Source organism: Anomalospiza imberbis, chromosome Z, assembly GCF_031753505.1.
Source record: "Anomalospiza imberbis isolate Cuckoo-Finch-1a 21T00152 chromosome Z, ASM3175350v1, whole genome shotgun sequence".
Lineage (NCBI taxonomy): Eukaryota > Metazoa > Chordata > Aves > Passeriformes > Viduidae > Anomalospiza > Anomalospiza imberbis.
The window spans coordinates 8452285-8469425 of NC_089721.1; the positions used below are offsets into that span (position 1 = coordinate 8452285).

The window sequence follows — 17141 nt, forward strand, 5'->3', positions numbered from 1 at the left end:
TTCCTGTAGAATCAGAAGGTGACCATCTCACAGGACTCCATAGATCTGTGTAGCTGATCTGTGGCACCAAGACCAGGCAATATTGGTTTTATCCTGATGTGACCAGCCGTGCACAATACATGCCACTTGTACTTGAGAAGTGCTAACTCAAACTGAAAAGGTGCAAAACACAAATAATACAGTCAGGAACAGGAATCTCTAGACTTTTTGGAAAAAATGCCCTTTTTAAATCTGAAAAAGCAAAATTAGAAGACGGAGTTGCTGGCTCATTTCTAAATATTAGAAAGACAGAAACACTATTTTAACTGGAAGGAGAAGCTGGCAGAATGATGAACATGAGTATGTTGGGATGTTGGAATAGTTCCTGTAAAGTGCCATAGCAAATACCCAAACTGTTTGTAAAGGAGATAGAGCTGGGTAAAAGGGGCAGTGTGACTGCAGGAATAGGGGCTCTGATCCCAGGGCTCTCCTCAGTCCTGTGTCTCATATCACTATTGGACTGCCATATAGCAGGTATGTGTTGAGGACGGAATAGTTAAGCTAAATGCAGTCAAGAATAAATATTGCTCAAAGTACAGTATTTTTGCTGATCAGAATGATCCTTTCAGCCTAAGGCACATGCTTTCAGAGCACCTGAGCATCCTTCAGTTCGTGGATATGCTAGGACAGCAATAGTGTGTCCACCAGGATCAAGGATTGTGCCTCTGTATTTGACACTGGTGAGACCACATCTTCTGTCCTGTGTCCAGTTCTGGGCCGTTCAATTCAGGAGGAACATTGAGGTGCTGGAGTGGGTCCAGCTGGAGCTGGGAAAGGGTCTGGAGTTTGGGAAAGGGTCTGGAGTCTGAGGAGGAGTGAATGAAGGAGATGCGGGTGTTTAGCCTAGAGAAAATGAGGCTCACAGGGATCATATCTTTGATAAGAGTGGTATTTCTCTGACAGTGACCTGAAAGGAGGGTGTAGCCAGGTGGGGACAGTCCCTTTTCCCTACAACCAGGGACAGGATGAGTGGACATAGTCTCAAACTCTTTGAGGAGAGGTTTAGGTTGGACATTTGGAGGAATTCCTTCACAGAAGAGGAGGTTAAACACTGGAATGGGCTCCCCAGGCAAGTGGTGGAGTCACTGTCCTTGGAGGTATTTAAGGAAAGACTGGACATAGCCCTTTGTGCCATGGTCTGGTTGATACAGTGGTGTTAGGCCATAGGCTGGACTTGATGATCTCAGAGGTCTTTTCCAATCCAATTGATTTCATGATTCTGTGATACCTGCTTTTAGGAAAGCAGCAATAGTGGCATTGTGCATGCAGGCCAGGTGAGGGATCACTGGCAGACAGCATCAATCCTAACATGCTTGGCTAGATCCCAGGGAATTATCCCTTTTGGGGTCTCTACTTCGCTTTGCTCCTCACTGCTTGGACAGATAAAGACCAACACTTCATGTATGTAGTCTGCAGTATAATCCTACTGCAATGCTCAAGGAAAACTGCCTCAACGTGAACAAGAAATGCCATGTCTGGGGTGCTTGGGATAATGGTATGAGAAATGGGTTCAGTTCTATCAACTCTGCCATGAGCAGTTGAAAGACTTTTCTGCAGAGCAGCAGTAATTGAAAGATCAGTTCCCATGGAAGCTGCTCTCTTGTAGAGGGCTTTTTCCCTGAGATGAAAGGACCCCTCTTGCCTCTCCAGCCTTTTGAATATGCATTTGTAATCTAAAAGCTGGCAGGTCTCTTTGTGCTGTTTTAAATGGTTACGCAGTGACAGTGTCCATGCATCTCATCATCCCTAATGTATTTATAATCAGGACACCCTTTGATACCTCCTTCCCTAAAGAATTATCCCTAAAGAATTATCCCCACCTCCATTTTGTGGGTGGAGAATTAAGGCACAAAAACTGAAGCCTATCCAAGTGGTCATGCTGTGCACGGAGGAAAGCTAAATGGCTCTAGAGAGTTCCTGAGCATGCCAAAAGGAAAGGCTCAGTACAGGGATTTCAGTGGCACAGTGGTGGGTTGGACAGGACAGTTGGAGGGGCCCTGCTTCAAGAGGAAATTAAAATTAAGCCACTGATTAATGCCTCAATTCCCAAGACCACTGTCACTCCAGATGTCATCAATCTTTAGGAAAGGACAAGACTGGGACACTGAAAAGAGGATGTTCCAAGTTGCAGCCCAAAGTTTGGCTGCTTGTTTGGTGGGGGCTGATGCCATGTCCACCTTGCTACAGGTGCAGAAGTCCTATCCATTCCCCAACCTTTAAATTTTTTTGAACATTTTTGAGTGTTAAAAGCAACATTATAGTTCATGTATAATTGAGAGCAGGGCTGGCTGCCTCCCTGTACATTTCAGTGCATGCATATGGTGTTTTTTAACTAGTGCACTGACTATAGGCTGTAATCTATTCCAGAGAATAGTGCATTTCAAGATGCTATTCAAATGTGTATTGCACACAGGTAAAACACCATACAGGGTTGTAAAAGAGATAATTTTGTCCCCTAGTGGTTGTGCAAATATTACATTTAATTTATAAAGAAATTGATCAGAAATACCAGTGCAAACCATTTCAGTAGCCTGTTATTTTACAACCAAATAAATCTGAGGGCTGCCTCCCAATATCAGAATATCAATCAACTGCTTAGTCTATATTCAGCAATGACTTCCTGCCAAATGTCATAGGGTAAATTAAAAGCTTTTTTTTTCTCCTTATCTTTAGAGCTTAGCCCCAAAAACCAGGTCTGAGATGAATTTTTGTCAGTTGCATAACAGTAAAAATGGTTTAACAGATCTAAACCCTTTCATTTAAAATAAAGCCCATGCGGGTTTGCTACACACTAACTTTCAGCTTGAGCCATTCTCTAGCAATAAATACAAAACTCAAAAAAATGCAGAACAAGAAGAGAAGAAGCAAAGACAGTTTATGTGGACTAGAAAAATAACTATAGTATTGCTCTCTGAACAGGGAAAGTAGAGCAAATAGGCAGATATAGAACAGCTGGTAAGCTGCAGTGACTGCAGTATCACCCATTTATTACTTTCCTATTCAACAGCAGGTGAACTGAGGGTTCACCAATGGCTGGGGGTCTGAGTAGCCAGAGAAAATTAACTCTTGCTCTTCAGGGAGTAAAACAATCAGGTGTCACTTTGCAGTTGCCAGTAATGCCTCTGTTTTGTGTTTGCAGAGTACCTTTTGTTGTTCAGGAAGGCAAATATTCTCGGTGTGGATGGAAGTTACTGTAGTATGCCCACTGCACTGTGTTTTTCCTCCTTAATTCAGCAGAAGTCTCCAATAAAAAAAAGAAGTACACTGCTGATGGAGTGTGCTGTCTGTGCTACCAGAACACGCTGTCAGCTGCACAATTTAGATCTGGTCTGCTGCAACAGGTTTTAGGGCTTTGCTCCTAGTTAAGCATTTGTGAACCTGGCATTCCCTTTTGTGGATTTTTAGAAAGAAACTTGGAAATATTAGTCATATTTAATAGCTCGAGAACAGCACAGAACTTGGGTTTTTTTACCCCTCTTTCTACTGCAGCTTTTCTATCTCTAAGCTATTTTCTGTATTTATGACAACAATGTCCAGAGGAAGAACTAAAAACAGTAAGGGAGAAAGATCCACTAGGGAGTGTCACTTCAGCTGGGAAAACATAAGGAAATTTGTTTCAAAGAGCAAGCATAATTTAGAAGAAGGTAACTCTACCTTGCAGAAGTTTTGCAGCAATGACTTTATCTTTCTTCCAGCCTGAGATGGAAAGGAGAGGAGGGTTGGACAGACACACAAGTACAAATGATTTCTTTTGATTAGACAAAGTCTGGTAAAACATTTGCGTCTAATTAGACCTCAGAACTGGAGGGAAATCATAACATCTGTGATAACCCCAGCGTTCACCGTTACTGTTGGTGGTAAGAGAGCTCATCCTAGCTACAAGACACTTAATTGCCACACTTGCTAATAACGCATTACTAAGATTTTAAAATGCATATTACATGATCTGCCCTTGATGAGATAATTTTCCTATTCTGGTAGCATTTACAAGCTGTGGGTAAGATAAGGACTTGTAGTACCAGGTGCTGTGTGACGCAGTCTGTGACAATTATGGCCTCAAATGTTTTAATTTTTAAATTAGGACAGGCAGAGCAATGGGGCCCAGTAAAGGGAGGAGAGCAGTCATGACGAGATTGTGTGGCTGTGGCAGAAATTAGCTTATGCACAGTTCAAAGGATTTTGTTTGCAACAAGGCTGCAAAGAAGACAGGAAAGGAAAGGCATCAGAGTAGCTCAGGGACCCCTGAGCAAACCTTTTGCTGGTGAACAGCTCTGAGGCTCTGAAGAAATGCATAGGAGCAATAGAGATCTGAAAAGGCCAGGGACATGGCACTATACCCTCAGACACACGGGAGGTAAATAATAATGGACTTTCCAGAGCGGAACACCAACTTTCCTTCAAGTTAACTGGAATGTCAGAGGGGTGCCCACCTCACAGGTGGGGCAGGCTTGGATGATGTGCTGCCACAACGCAGAGTCTGCTGTGCTGGAACTCTTACTCAGTCTGCAGCTGCTCCTACATGTGATGAACACATAGAGAAGCAAAGCAGAGCTTTTGAGGAGTCTAGCAGAATTTCAGCAGCACTAAAGCCAGTTCAGGGGCAAGAAGAGGAGATTTCTTCCCTGACTGCCTCAGTGCTGGCACTTGCAGCTCCCTGCACAGAGAGTTCCCATTCACACTGCTAAGTGGAAGTTCTCCCAGTCCTTTGAGTCTGCCTCTGGTAACATCCTTAGCACACAGTCTGGTTGATTGTTTGCAGGGATATCATGGTTTATCCTTACAAGTGGTTCATCTTGGTATCTCAGAGATATGTATGTTTTTGACACATTCCCTTCACTGACGCACTTCTGGGCAGCAAACATAAAGGCAGAAAAAATCTGCTGTGCAGAAATTAAATCTCCCTTGTCTAGGTGTGAACCTTGGGAGGGTTGGTTGCTTTTTGAAACACTCAAGTAGGAGTCTTGTCCTTCACACTCCCTGCAGACTTTGGGGTTTTAAATATTAACAGAATAGCAATCCCATTATATGACATTTTGCTGTTGAGTTTCAATTTCAGAAATTATTGGCTAGATCTTCTGTTTGGAACTAGAAGCACATTCTGCAGTATTGTGGCTATTTATAGTTTGGGATGAAGCAGCACTAAAAGCATTAGAGGCAATCAGAGAAAACTGCTAGAACTGGGCTCAAGGGAAACCATCTCAGGAGGTTCTTTCTGCAACAGGCAGCTGACCTGCGAGTTGCTCAATCAGAAGATGAGGATGCAAACTTTGGAGGGGTTTGAGATAGACTAGATAAGCAGAGAGATGGACTGGGTATTACCAGCCACACAAACACGAGGGTTCCGGAAACCCTCAGAGCTGGTTGGCCATTGTAGCTGGAAGAGTACTGAGAGAGAGCTTTAGGACACAGTAATCACATCTGCTTGTCCTGCTTTTCCCTAAGTGTTGGCTTATGGCTTTTTTCCACATGGGGGGATACAGACAGGTGTTGCTGTGCTTCGGTCGAGATTCTTAATTGTCAGCAGAGCTCCTTCATCAGCAGTGGAGATGGGGGAGGGCCTTGAGGGGAAGCCGTATGAGGAGAGGCTGAGGGCACTTGGCTTGTTTATCCTGCAGGAGACTGAGGGGAGACCTCACAGCAGTTCACCTCTTCCTCTGGAGGGGAAGTAGAGGGGCAGGCACTGATGTCTTCTCTCCAGTGATCAGTGACAGGACCTGAGAGAATGGCCTGAAGTTGTGTCAGGGGAGGTTTTGGTTGGATTTTGGGATAAAGTTCTTCACCTAGAGGCTGGCTGGGCACTGGAACACACTCCCCAGGGAAGTGGTCACAGCACCAAGTCTGACAGAGTTCAAAACGCATTTGAACAATGCTCTCAGGCACACGGTGGGATTTTTGGGTTGAGCTGTGCAGGGCCAATAGCTGGACTCGATGATCCCTAAGGGTCCCTCTCAACACATTCCATAATTCCAACGCTAGCACACCAGAACCTGTCAGAGCACTCCAGCGAAGACACATCCAGGGCGTTCCTCCTCCATCGAGTTCCCTCACCTTTCGGGAGTGAAACAAAAGCCTCAAGAGAAGAGAGGCTAAGCAGCACAGCCCAGCGCCCGAGCGGAGCCCGGCCGGCCGCGGGCTCCCCCTGACGCGTCCGTCGTCACTCGGCCCTGCCCCGGCGGGACGGCCCCGCCCCGGCTGAGGCGCCGCCGCCGCCCGGTGTCCGCGGGGCGGCATGAGGAGAGCCGGGGGCGGCTGCCGGGGCCGCCATGTCGCTGCTCTGCGTGCGAGGTGAGCGGGGCGGCGGCGGCGGAGCGGGGGGACACGCCTGGGCAGGGTTTGGCTTTGTCCTGGGTGAAGTGGGTTTCAGCCTCCCTGGAGCGGGGACGGGCGTGCCGGTGCCTCCCTCCTGAGCCGCGGGCGGCCGCGGCCCGGGCCGCCACCTGCACTCCTGGGCCGGAGGTGCCGCATGGCGAGGGAGCAGGTGCGGCTCCGGGAGCGGCGGTCCCGGCCGGGGAGGTCCGGAGCCCCGGGAGGAGCCGTGTTTGACTTTGGGAGTTGGCTCGGACACGAGTTGAATCGCCCAGTGAACGGCGCGGGCAGAAGCAGGCTGCTGTCACTCCGTATACTCGCCTTAGAGCGTGCATTGTTATTTCACATACATCCCTAATTACCCCCTCATCCTGTTGTCGAGCCTCGTCCCCTTGCTGAACAGGTTGCGAGAAGCCGGCACTTTCTCTGCGCCGTGGATTATAGTGCTGTCTCCGGTTTCCCATTTCTTGCTGCCTTGTGCTAAAAAAATAATGATAACGAAATCCGTGGGGGAAACCATCTGCCAGGGCTCACGCTACTGGGACGTGTCTCCCTGCACTGAACGCGGCGGTCACAGGGCGTCCCCGAGCGCAGCCGTGCCCTGCGGCTTAAAAGTGTAGTTTTAATGTTCTCAGCTCCTTTGCCAGGAATGATAAAAAAACTGGCGCTGCTGGCAGTTCAGCTCTTCTGTCACACACACAGGTTTATTGATAACAGCTCCTTTTATCCAGCTGTTCGTCACTCTTTTGAGTCAAAAGCCCTGTGTCGGTGATGGTGTAAGATGCCCAATAGAGCATCTTGAGATGTGTTCTTCTGGGGAGTGTGCTGATTTTGGGGAGTGTTTCTGAATTAAGTTTTCAGCCCTTTTATTAAACACATGTGTTTAAGGGCTCAGGAGAGGTGCGCAAGTAAAAAGTTTATCTTAAATATGCTTTTCGTACACTTCTGTGGAAACTGTGCAGACTTGTCTAGCTAATTTTGAAGGTTTTGCCAAAATCTCTTAATTAAAGCTGAGTGTTATAAGCCGAAGGATGCTTATGTGTATCAGAGGTGCTTTTTTTATTATTTTTGGTGGTTCATCCTCAAAATGCTTTCAGAGTGTCCTTTAAAGTAAAGTGGGTTTGATACCACTTGAAGCTGATTGTCTTAAGAACGTATTTACACACTGTTCGTGAGGAATAGTGAAAGAACATGAACTGAATGATTGAGCTACTGAAAGTGTCTTCTCTTTTCAAGATATTTGTTCTTGATCTGTAGAGTTTTTAGGACAAAAGAATTTCAGGAGCCTGTAATGGTGTGCTCTTGTGTTTCATTTATTATTTGTTTGTGTGAAGAGCTAAAGAAGAAATTTGAGGTGGCTGGTGACTTTGTGTGAAGATTTACTGTGAAAATTTTATCTTCCATTTCCATCTGCTGTGCAAAGACAGAAGACCAGCATTCATTTAAAGAGATGATACTGAACAACTTTATTATAAGATTGCAATTAGATTAGTCAATTTACTAAACGTCAAGAAATATGTTTTCTGAAGTAGGCAGGACTGAAAGGACGAGCTGATGAGATCTCGTAAGAGCAACCATCTAACCTGATAGAGAAGTATGTTGAGGTAGAGCAGTATGAAAAACAAAACAGATACCAGGGGCTGAGATAAAACAAACGGGGCAAGGAGGAGGCTTTATTAATTGTTACTTTTTTAAAAAAGCCCAACAAAATGGCACTTCTCTTGATTATTTTACCTTTCCAGTGAAATTAACTAATCTTGTTGAGACATCAGTGAGCTCTTAGTAAGAAAGTTGGAAAAGCTTTTTTTTTCCTATTCAAAATGGTACACATGTAAGACTACATAGTCGTGTGGGGTTGGATGGTGTAGAGCTGAGAATAACAAAGACAACAAAAAGCACCATGGAATAAATGTAGGTGATTGGGACACTGTTAATAGCATCTGGATTGCAGTTTTACATATAAAGGAAAACGTGGAAAAAGCCATGTGTCAGCATCACAAGAAGCATGCCAGCCAGAAGGATAGTGTTTTAATTTATAGATTTATTTTCCACCCCCCTTGAATTATGTGCATTAATAGTATTTTAATGAATCACTGATCTAAAACAGTGCTCAGTGTTTGTGACCAAACATGTCTGGGTGCTGCCTTTGTTCGTGAAAGACCAGCTAGCATATATGTCTTCTTGATGTCAAGTGCTACATTTCTTTCACTGTCCTGGAGAACAAATAATTTTTTTAGTGTGGTTTTTTTTTCCTTTTTCCCCTTTGTTTATTTGTTTTGATTTGTTGTTTGTTTTATTTGTCATTGTTTTGTTATATGGTATTTTTTTGTTTGTTTCTTTGGTGTATTTTGTTTGCTTTGTTTTTCCAGAATCATTGAGCTGTGTCTGCCATAGAAATAGGAAACACCTGACAGAAAATGTAAGCTCAGAGGAATTATGAGTCTGGGCTTGTCTGCAACAGTTCAGGGGATGTGTGAAATAACCCAGTGGCAATGGGGGCTGTTGTAGGAGCAAATTAAGAGATTCTTTTGAAGCAGGAATATATGCAGTGAGTGGAAGTGAAGTGAAGGAGAAAAGAAATCCTGAATATTACATGATTGAGGCTTTTAGGAGACTTCTTTGTGTTTTGATTCCACTGCTTAAGTGCAAGAGAGGTTGCATACACGCCTGTTCTGAGCAGCTGTGTCTGGATTATGTCTGATAATCTTCTCTTGGCATAGTTTGCTTTATTAGTTTGCATTTAGTGTTGTATTTGTGAAAATAGTACATATTAAATAAAACTAATCCCAGGGAAGCAGTCTAGTTTTTCACATCAGTCTTACATTGTTAACTTTCTTGGCTTTCTCTTTTAACTGTTGATTTTAACCCACATCTCAACTAGATAAAATTTCTTTTCCTGATCTTTCCTGTCTCCTGACTTGGTGATGGGAATAATTGCTGTCTCAGCACAGCTTGCAGGGGTCATAGCAAAGTGGACCCTGCTGAGGCTGGATCACTCGGTCACTGGCTCTGTTTGTCATTGTCCTGACACATAGTTCACGCCCTTTCACTTGCTCACTTCTATTACATCCTTCTTTGTCCCCAGCCCTTACTGTCTCAAGACTGATGGTTCTCTTATAGTTTTTCTCCTTTCTGGTTCATAGCAGCTTAAGCTGTGTCTTCACTGTCACTGTATTCCAAAGTGTTTGACCTGCCTGGTCCACCTGATAATTATAATGCCAAGGATGTTGGCAGTGGGCTTCTTCGCTCATCCCTGTGCACAATACCTGACTTAGTCCCATGAGGTCATAGTGCTTTTGTGTAATGTGCCTTTATCTTGGGGCCTGATCCACAGTATCTGTGTGAGATTTGGCTGCCAGAGTTACATGGGAGAATGACTTGTGTGAACTCTTGCACTCTAGAATTTCAAGTTGACTGCTGTGTGAAATGACATTGTCTGGATGTTAGGAATGATATTTTCTTGTTCGCCTAATGTTTATCTTGTGGCTGCACTGAAGAATTAGAAGAACTTGTGACATTTTTTTGTCAAAACAGCTAGAGTGTTGGAATACCACTCTGAGAACGTAACTGTCCATCCCTGTATTGCCAGCAAAATTTGAGTTCCAGTACTGAATTGAACTGTGTTGACATCCAAGTGAAAGAAGCAAAGAAGGAAAATGGAAATGGATGTTAATGATAAAAGAAATGAAAACATGTTCAATCTTGTGGTGTACTTAGAAATACCTATACCTATAAGTGGCCAAGTGTCAGGAGATTCTCTTTAAAGGATTTTTCCGCACCTTGATGTAATGGCCTCAACTTACCTCAGTGTTCCTTGAAAGACTGAATGCAGTGTCTTCAGCTTTCTGTTGTGACTGTTCTGAAATAGTTGTAGAATTAAAAAGAAACCCCAATCCATCTTTTTGTAGGTCAAAATGATGAAGAGAATTGAACATTAAAAGTAGTGGCAGAAAAGCAAGGTTATAACACTAGGATGTTAAAATAACATAGTGATTAATTTATAATTTGCTATGTGACTATTATGAACTCCATTTCTCTAGTTGTCCTTAGTCAGGAACTTAACCAGTGTAGGTAGTGTTGGAGCAAAATAAAGTGCATTAGAAATTTGGGTAATAAGGCTAAGATAGAAGTGTTCTCTACTAAAAGAGCTTTTTTGTGTTGAGAGTTAAGTTTTAGGTTTATAAAGCTGTAACTGGAGAGAACTTTTTAAGATTTCTAGCTTTTTTCTGTTGTTCAGGAAAACCTGCAAACCTATCTCTGGCTTTTGATGCACAGGTGATCATTTGATTTCCTGTTTAAAATCCTCACCCTTTCAACTTTGGGCACTGTTACTGCAAGTTTCAACAAACAGTGTGGAACCTACTTTTTAGGTATTTAGGGGACTATGAACTACGTGAAACCTCCCTGTATTTCTCAGTTGGATGAAGGAAAGGTACAGAGATGCTTCTTGAATTTGAATAGTGTCTGCTTCCTTCTTACCCTCATGGTGTACTTGGAGCTGACTCCTTCAGTCTGGGATCTGCCAGGCCTAACTTGTTAAAGTTGTTATTAGATAGTCTTTTAATATGCAATAAAGTGCTGCATTTAATCTAAATGCTGAAAGAACCTAATTTTATACTCTTAACAATCCAAGATCTAGTTTCCACTTACACAGCAGCATTGAAAGTCCAAGCAAATTAAACTGCTTTTTTAATCCAGGACCTTATTTCAAGTACTTGACTTGAATGCATGTGAAGTGCATATGTCTGATGGCAAATCATCTTCCTATAAATTTCCTTTGAAATTTCTTCCTGCATATTTTTTTGTGCCTTGTGGTCAAATTTTATTGAGTGTTTTGAAAAATACTTTAATCACTCCATAAATGCTGCTCTTGCTGCTCTTTCAAGAGATCTTGAACTAGAGGGATGTGTCTAATAACTCTTTGTTGCTTTTCATTCTGATAATTCCCTATGTGGTCTTGAAAACAGATTTGGAGCTGCTGTGAAAGTGTGTAGAGTCTTCACTAACTCTGCCTCTTTCTTATGTTAGAGCTTACTGGTTAACACCTGGCATTTTCTTGGTGTGGAACTGTATGTAAGCAGCTTGCTGTTCATGCAAAGAACGATTTCTGGAGTCAGGAGTTTAAAAGGTTTCTCTTTAGCACTTGGATTTGCCTTTCTTTGCTGCCTTTACTTTCTGACGGTACTTCAAAAGTTCGTTTAGTAGTGAAATTACATTTAATATTGTTGTGTTAATCTCATCAACACAAGAAAACAAAATCTGCTTTACTTGTATTGTTGGTGTGTGCTTATCTGTGCCTACTTTAGCCATGTTTACCAAGAGCTTTGCTGAAGTATTGTTGTGCTTGTAAACTGTCACTTGTAAAATTAGGCAGATGCTTTCTGTGATACAGATTCCTATTCCATAGGTATATCCTGGGTGTTTGGATCAGATCTCTTTGCATTTAGAAAAATTTCAGATGGATTCTTTTCTCTTAGGCCTTCCTTATACCTGACTAGGCTGCTGTGCATAATTCTGCTTTTATTATTTGCCTTTGACTGGCTTTTGTGTCCTGCTTGGTTTTGTGTAAGTGGCAAATGCCCAGTTGAGAAGGAGTGAAATATGGCAGGCTTTGGAATGGGAAACACCACTGATCACTGCCATCCTCTCAAGTGGCTGTCTGTTACTGTTTCACTGGACACGCACCATACTATGTCATCTTACACTTTACTAAGACACTGGTCTACCCTAAGTGAGTTGTGTGTCAGAAAATTCCATGTGAGTACAGTTTGGATCAGTCTTTCCAAGCCAGTGCTGAACAGTAGGCTTTTTTTTTTTTCAAGAACTTTAACTTCTTGGACATTTCAGACATTTGACTGGAGTGCTCAGTGATCTGTAGGTACCTGACCTTCTATAGGTGTGCTCTGAGTGTCACCTTGTGTGTCATACTCTGCTCCTCTTGGAGTTTCTTTTCTCATCTCTCTGGATGCATTTATAACAAAGGCCACTGGGATACAGACTACTTCAATTACATGCAAGTTGCAGTTTTTTAGACCTTCTGATTTTTATTACTTGTGCATCAAATATTTAACATTATCTTCACTTGCCATGGGCTGGAAAGTAGCTGATCTCACAGATGCTTGCTTCTTCCTGAGCATGGGGCAAATGTTTATGGGATGCTTAATGCTTTTTCAACCATCAGCAGTTAAATCAGCAGATGAGTTGGGAGGGCAATACCCTTGTTGGTGTTTTGTCTCTATTCAGATTTTTTGTTAAGTCTCTTGCTTTTCCCTGCATTTAACTTTCTATATCTTGGGCTACACAACCTGTGTCAATACAGTTTATTTCTTGTATTTTACCATGGATTTATAGCTCTTTGAGGTGGAGTGGAATTCAGCTGTCCTCCTTGCTTGAGCAGTAGTGGCTTCTTGGTCCCCTGGAAAACACCTAATAAATGATTCCTGAATCTGATTATGACAGTTTTGGTTTGTATTTATTCTTCTCAGTCAATTGGTAGTAATTACTCTCAGCTTTATGAAATTAACTCCCTCTGAAATGTCCCTTGTGTATTGCTAGGGATTGTTTTTGGACAGCCCATGTTTTATTTGATTTGATCTCAGCTACTGCAGGTAACTATTAAATAATTGTTTTGTAGAAGAAAATGGGAGTGGTGATCCAAAACAGTTGTTCTGCCTGACAGTTGTTGAGTTGGAATGCTATTTGCAAGTTTTGAAAGAACTGAAGTAGTACTGGCAGGCATATGAGCTCTTCAGCATTTCTCTGTTTAACTGTCTTTATATGAATACTTCTGTCTTCTGTGATGAGCAGATTTCAGCTAAATACATTATGAAATACATTATGTGCATCTATGCGTCTCTTTCAGCTGGGAAGAAAGCTTCAAATCTAATCCAGATTAAAAAAATACCTGAGAAATCTGTGGTTGATAATTTCATGAAAAGATGCAAACGTTATTTACTTGGTGCATAATAAACACTTAACACATCTCTAACACATTAGAGACATCTAACTCCTTCACCAGGCTTTCAACACAGAAAGCCTTTTAAGTTATTTTCCCCATTTTGAACTTTGAATAATTACACTTAAAAATAACAAAATGTTGAGTACAGATCTTAGCAGCCTTACCCTCCTTGTGTAGCATGGGGTGCAATAGACCAGCAGTGGCTAGAGGATCAAGTTAGATGATAAGTCCTCAGCTGAGGAATTTTTTTGACTGATGCTGGTTGAATTTACTAAGCACCATATTATGGCTTGGATTCATGTCCTGCTGTTGTGGAAAGTGGCGAGGAGTTGGAGCACAGTACTGGCAGGAATGCTGCCTCTCTGATAGCTACATGTGGGCATCCTGAAAGTGAAAGGGAATGCTGCCAGCTAATAGTTGTGACTTAATTTATGTTCCCTCTGGCATACTGCTCTCGAGTGCATGTTCATCCTTTTGTCAGATGAGTTGGGGTGGGATTTGGACAGAACTGTGTGGGCGGTGGGTCCGTGCATTCAGCTTGGAAGCATATGCTGAGAGAGGTTCCGTTCATGGAAGCCCTGTGCTGAGAGAAAATTAAATTTGGGCAGTGTCAGATATGAGTAAATGTTGCCTGCTTTGTTTGCAGAATTTACTTTTGCTGGCCACACTTAAATTTATAAAAATCTTAAAATTGTTGGGCAGGATGCATGGGGAAGGAACTATGTGAAAGGAATTAAAAATCCTGATTTTTTTTCCATTTTGGATTTTCTGTGTCTGGGGAGTCGAAGCATTAAAAAACATAAAGAAGATATGGTATTTCAACAACTTTGTGTTGATCTCAGTTTCTTGATGCTCTTCCTTGCAGTTGAACATATTGTATAAATGGAAAGTGATTGGGACTGGGATGTCTTGTCTGATGAAGGATAAGAGGAGGTGTCTTGTTCAGGATAATCTCTAGCCTAAAACTGCTGGCGAGTTTGAAAAGAAATTTGGCTTCAAGCCTTGACCGTGTCCCTTTAAGGAATACTGGTTTTAACCTTATTACTTAAAGCTCTTGTGACTTAACTCTCTTAAATCTTTACAACCTAAATGCTCTGCTAAACAGACTCCAACATTTCCACCACAGAGACCTAATTATTAGGTATGAAATAACTGCAGAATTATGCTTCTGAGTCTTTGCACACTTCTATTTTCTTTGCTCAGGCCAATGTAGTAATACTCAGCTTAAAAAACATGATTAAAAAAAACCAACATGCTTTGTCCCATCACTTTTGGTTTGCTGCTCTGTTCAGGCAAAATCTGCATCATATAACCAACCTGCTATTGTCTTTGTTGGCATCTGCTGAAAGGATCTTGGATCTGGAGCTAGATTTGGTGGCAGATGAAAATGTTCACTTTTCTGAGCTGTTGTGGCAGCACAATGCTGCAATCCATGTGCCAGGGATTCAGGTGTGCTTGGTTAAGGCAAAGGGAACTGCATCACCTGGAACCTGTTCTGAAAGATACTTAAGGCTTTTATCCAGTGTCATTACCAAACTCTGTTTTTCTCAATACTTAAGTACTGGAGGGGCCAGGAGTACATCTTTAGTAATAGCATCTCCAATCTAAGGAAAGGCACACCAACTTTTGCTGTTCTGGTTCTAAACTTAGTAAACCACTTCATCATGAAAAGCAGAAATTCATCACGTATGATAATCAACATAAAGCTGATGAATATGTCAATACTGAATTTCTAGACAGAAGCTTATTAGAGACATTTTCCTTTCCTAAAGACTTGTACAAACTTCAGAAAAGGTTTTCAGAAAATGTTCAGGGACTTCAGATTTTCAGTACCTGTGGTTATTTGCTTGTAGTTATCACATACTCTTCTGTTCCAACAACCTCAGTCCTTTGCAAGCAAAGTCCTTGTGGAGTGTTATAGCTGCAATTACACACTGAAGAGCTGCAAACCCTTGTTGTGGAAATCTTCGGTAATTATTTTTTCCTATAGGGCCAGGAGTACCAGACACATGGTACCGAGGTAGTTTGTCAGCTTTGTGTGAGGAAGGAATTTGACTGCTGAGTAAACTATTACACACATTGTAGAAAATTGTTGTTCCCCTTTTGTTCCCTTTCCAAATTTCATATTGTAAAGTGTTATTCTTCATTGTAAGATTTCTTTAAAGGCAAGCAGGTAGTGTTCTTCAGGAGATTGTTTGGCCTTTTCATGCATGTGGCTTGTCTTTGAGAGTCAGATAGGTCATAAATTATTAGGAAGCCGAGATTGCCTTTGTTTTTGGATTTGGAATTTCTAACCTTACCAAAATCATAATGCCATTTCATAGATTAATAAAGTCATGGCTTTAAATGAAATTCTCAATATTTTGTGGTTCAGACATCCCCCAGTCTTGAGCTCTTGATCTGAACCTAAACTTGTAGTGTGTGACTTGAATTTGGCATGCAACATGGATATGGATTGGTAGGAAGGGAAAAATGGACATGAAACAGTAATTTTATCTCAGCCTTTCCCACCTGGTATAACTTGCTGCATGTGCAGAATTTTATTAGATTTTGACCTATTAAATTAAGTAAGTGGAGTCTGTGTATGCTCCATTTTAGTAGGAGATTTTTTGAGGAGATTAACTGCTTCGAAACTCCATGGTTATAAGGCCAGAATGGCTTGTTGTAATCATCTAGTCTGACCTTCTGTAATACATAGTATTTTTTAACTGTAACAACCTAGAAACAAACAGAAAATGATCAGATTCTGAACTAAAATTGATGAAGGATTTTCTGTGGTTCTTGGTAGCTTTATGTTGATTACCATATGTGACAAACTTCTGCTTTTTATGCTGAAGTGATTTACTAGCTTCAGCATCAGAACAGCAGAATCTGGTGTGCCTTTCCTTAGGTTGGAGAAGTTATTATGAAAATTTTACTTGCCCTTCCAATACTTTAGGATTTGGAAAAATGGAGTTTGGTAATATCTGTTACTTGAGTAGAGGCAAGTGGATGTTATATTATGAGCAATCCGATTGTAATGACAAGTGTTTACATATTTTTCCACAGTTAAAAAGGTCAAGACATGCCATGACCTAGTAGATCTCAGTGTTAAATCAGTATATTGTTACAATTTTCCTAGGTTGGGAGGATTGCGGTTTACCAGAGCTTGACCAACAGACCTTTTACTTCTGTTGTGAACTTGAGTTTGAGGTTACTGTTCTGCATAAACCTGACACTTTAGTCAAAGATGTAGAAACGTGTTCAGGCTGTATTAGAGGAGAGTAGCATGTGACCGAAATTTGAATATATATGAGTTAAGCCTGTGCATGCTTCCTGAGGGCCTGCATTGTGTATTTCTTCTTCTTCATAGAATGTCAGGGAAGAGCTGGTGCTGGACATGAAATTGGGGTTACCTGATCCATGACAAGTGCTACAGTTTTATGAAGTAAACAATGTAAAACATTTGAATTAATGGTGTTGAGTTAGTTTTCCTAGAGGGTGCAAACACATTTGTGTTATAAAGCAAATGGGAAGCTTGTGGCTAAAGGGTGGGAAAGAGGCTGTTGGTTTAGGACTCAGAACTAGTCCCCAAAAGGTTAGCAGGAGTCACAAGAAGTGGGGGTTATGAGGGAAACAGTGGTGTTGGAAGGGGTTTCCTACTCTAGAAAGACAGGAATAGAGGTGACTGGGAAAATTCCACTGTGGTTTGGTGATGCAAAATTGTAAAGCAGCATTAGTGTGGATAAAAGAGAACCAGCTGGGCTGAAATTGCTTTGGGAAGAGCTGATAAGAGATTTTGCTGTGATAGCACAAGAGATCTACTGCATGGAGTCCAGAATTTAAATGTGGGTAAAAA

At 41.9% G+C, this 17141-nt stretch overlaps 1 protein-coding gene across 5 annotated transcripts in view; it reads left to right on the forward strand.

Annotated features, from left to right (window-relative positions):
* Positions 1-6199: 6199 nt before the first annotated feature.
* Positions 6200-17141, forward strand: part of UNC13B (unc-13 homolog B) — a 208803-nt gene continuing 197861 nt past the window's right edge. For all 5 annotated transcript variants that reach the window (XM_068176605.1, XM_068176607.1, XM_068176606.1 and 2 more), the window contains exon 1: positions 6200-6324. In XM_068176605.1, the coding sequence (XP_068032706.1) occupies positions 6303-6324 (22 nt within the window). In that variant the 5' untranslated portion in view covers positions 6200-6302. The remainder of the gene's footprint in view (positions 6325-17141) is intronic.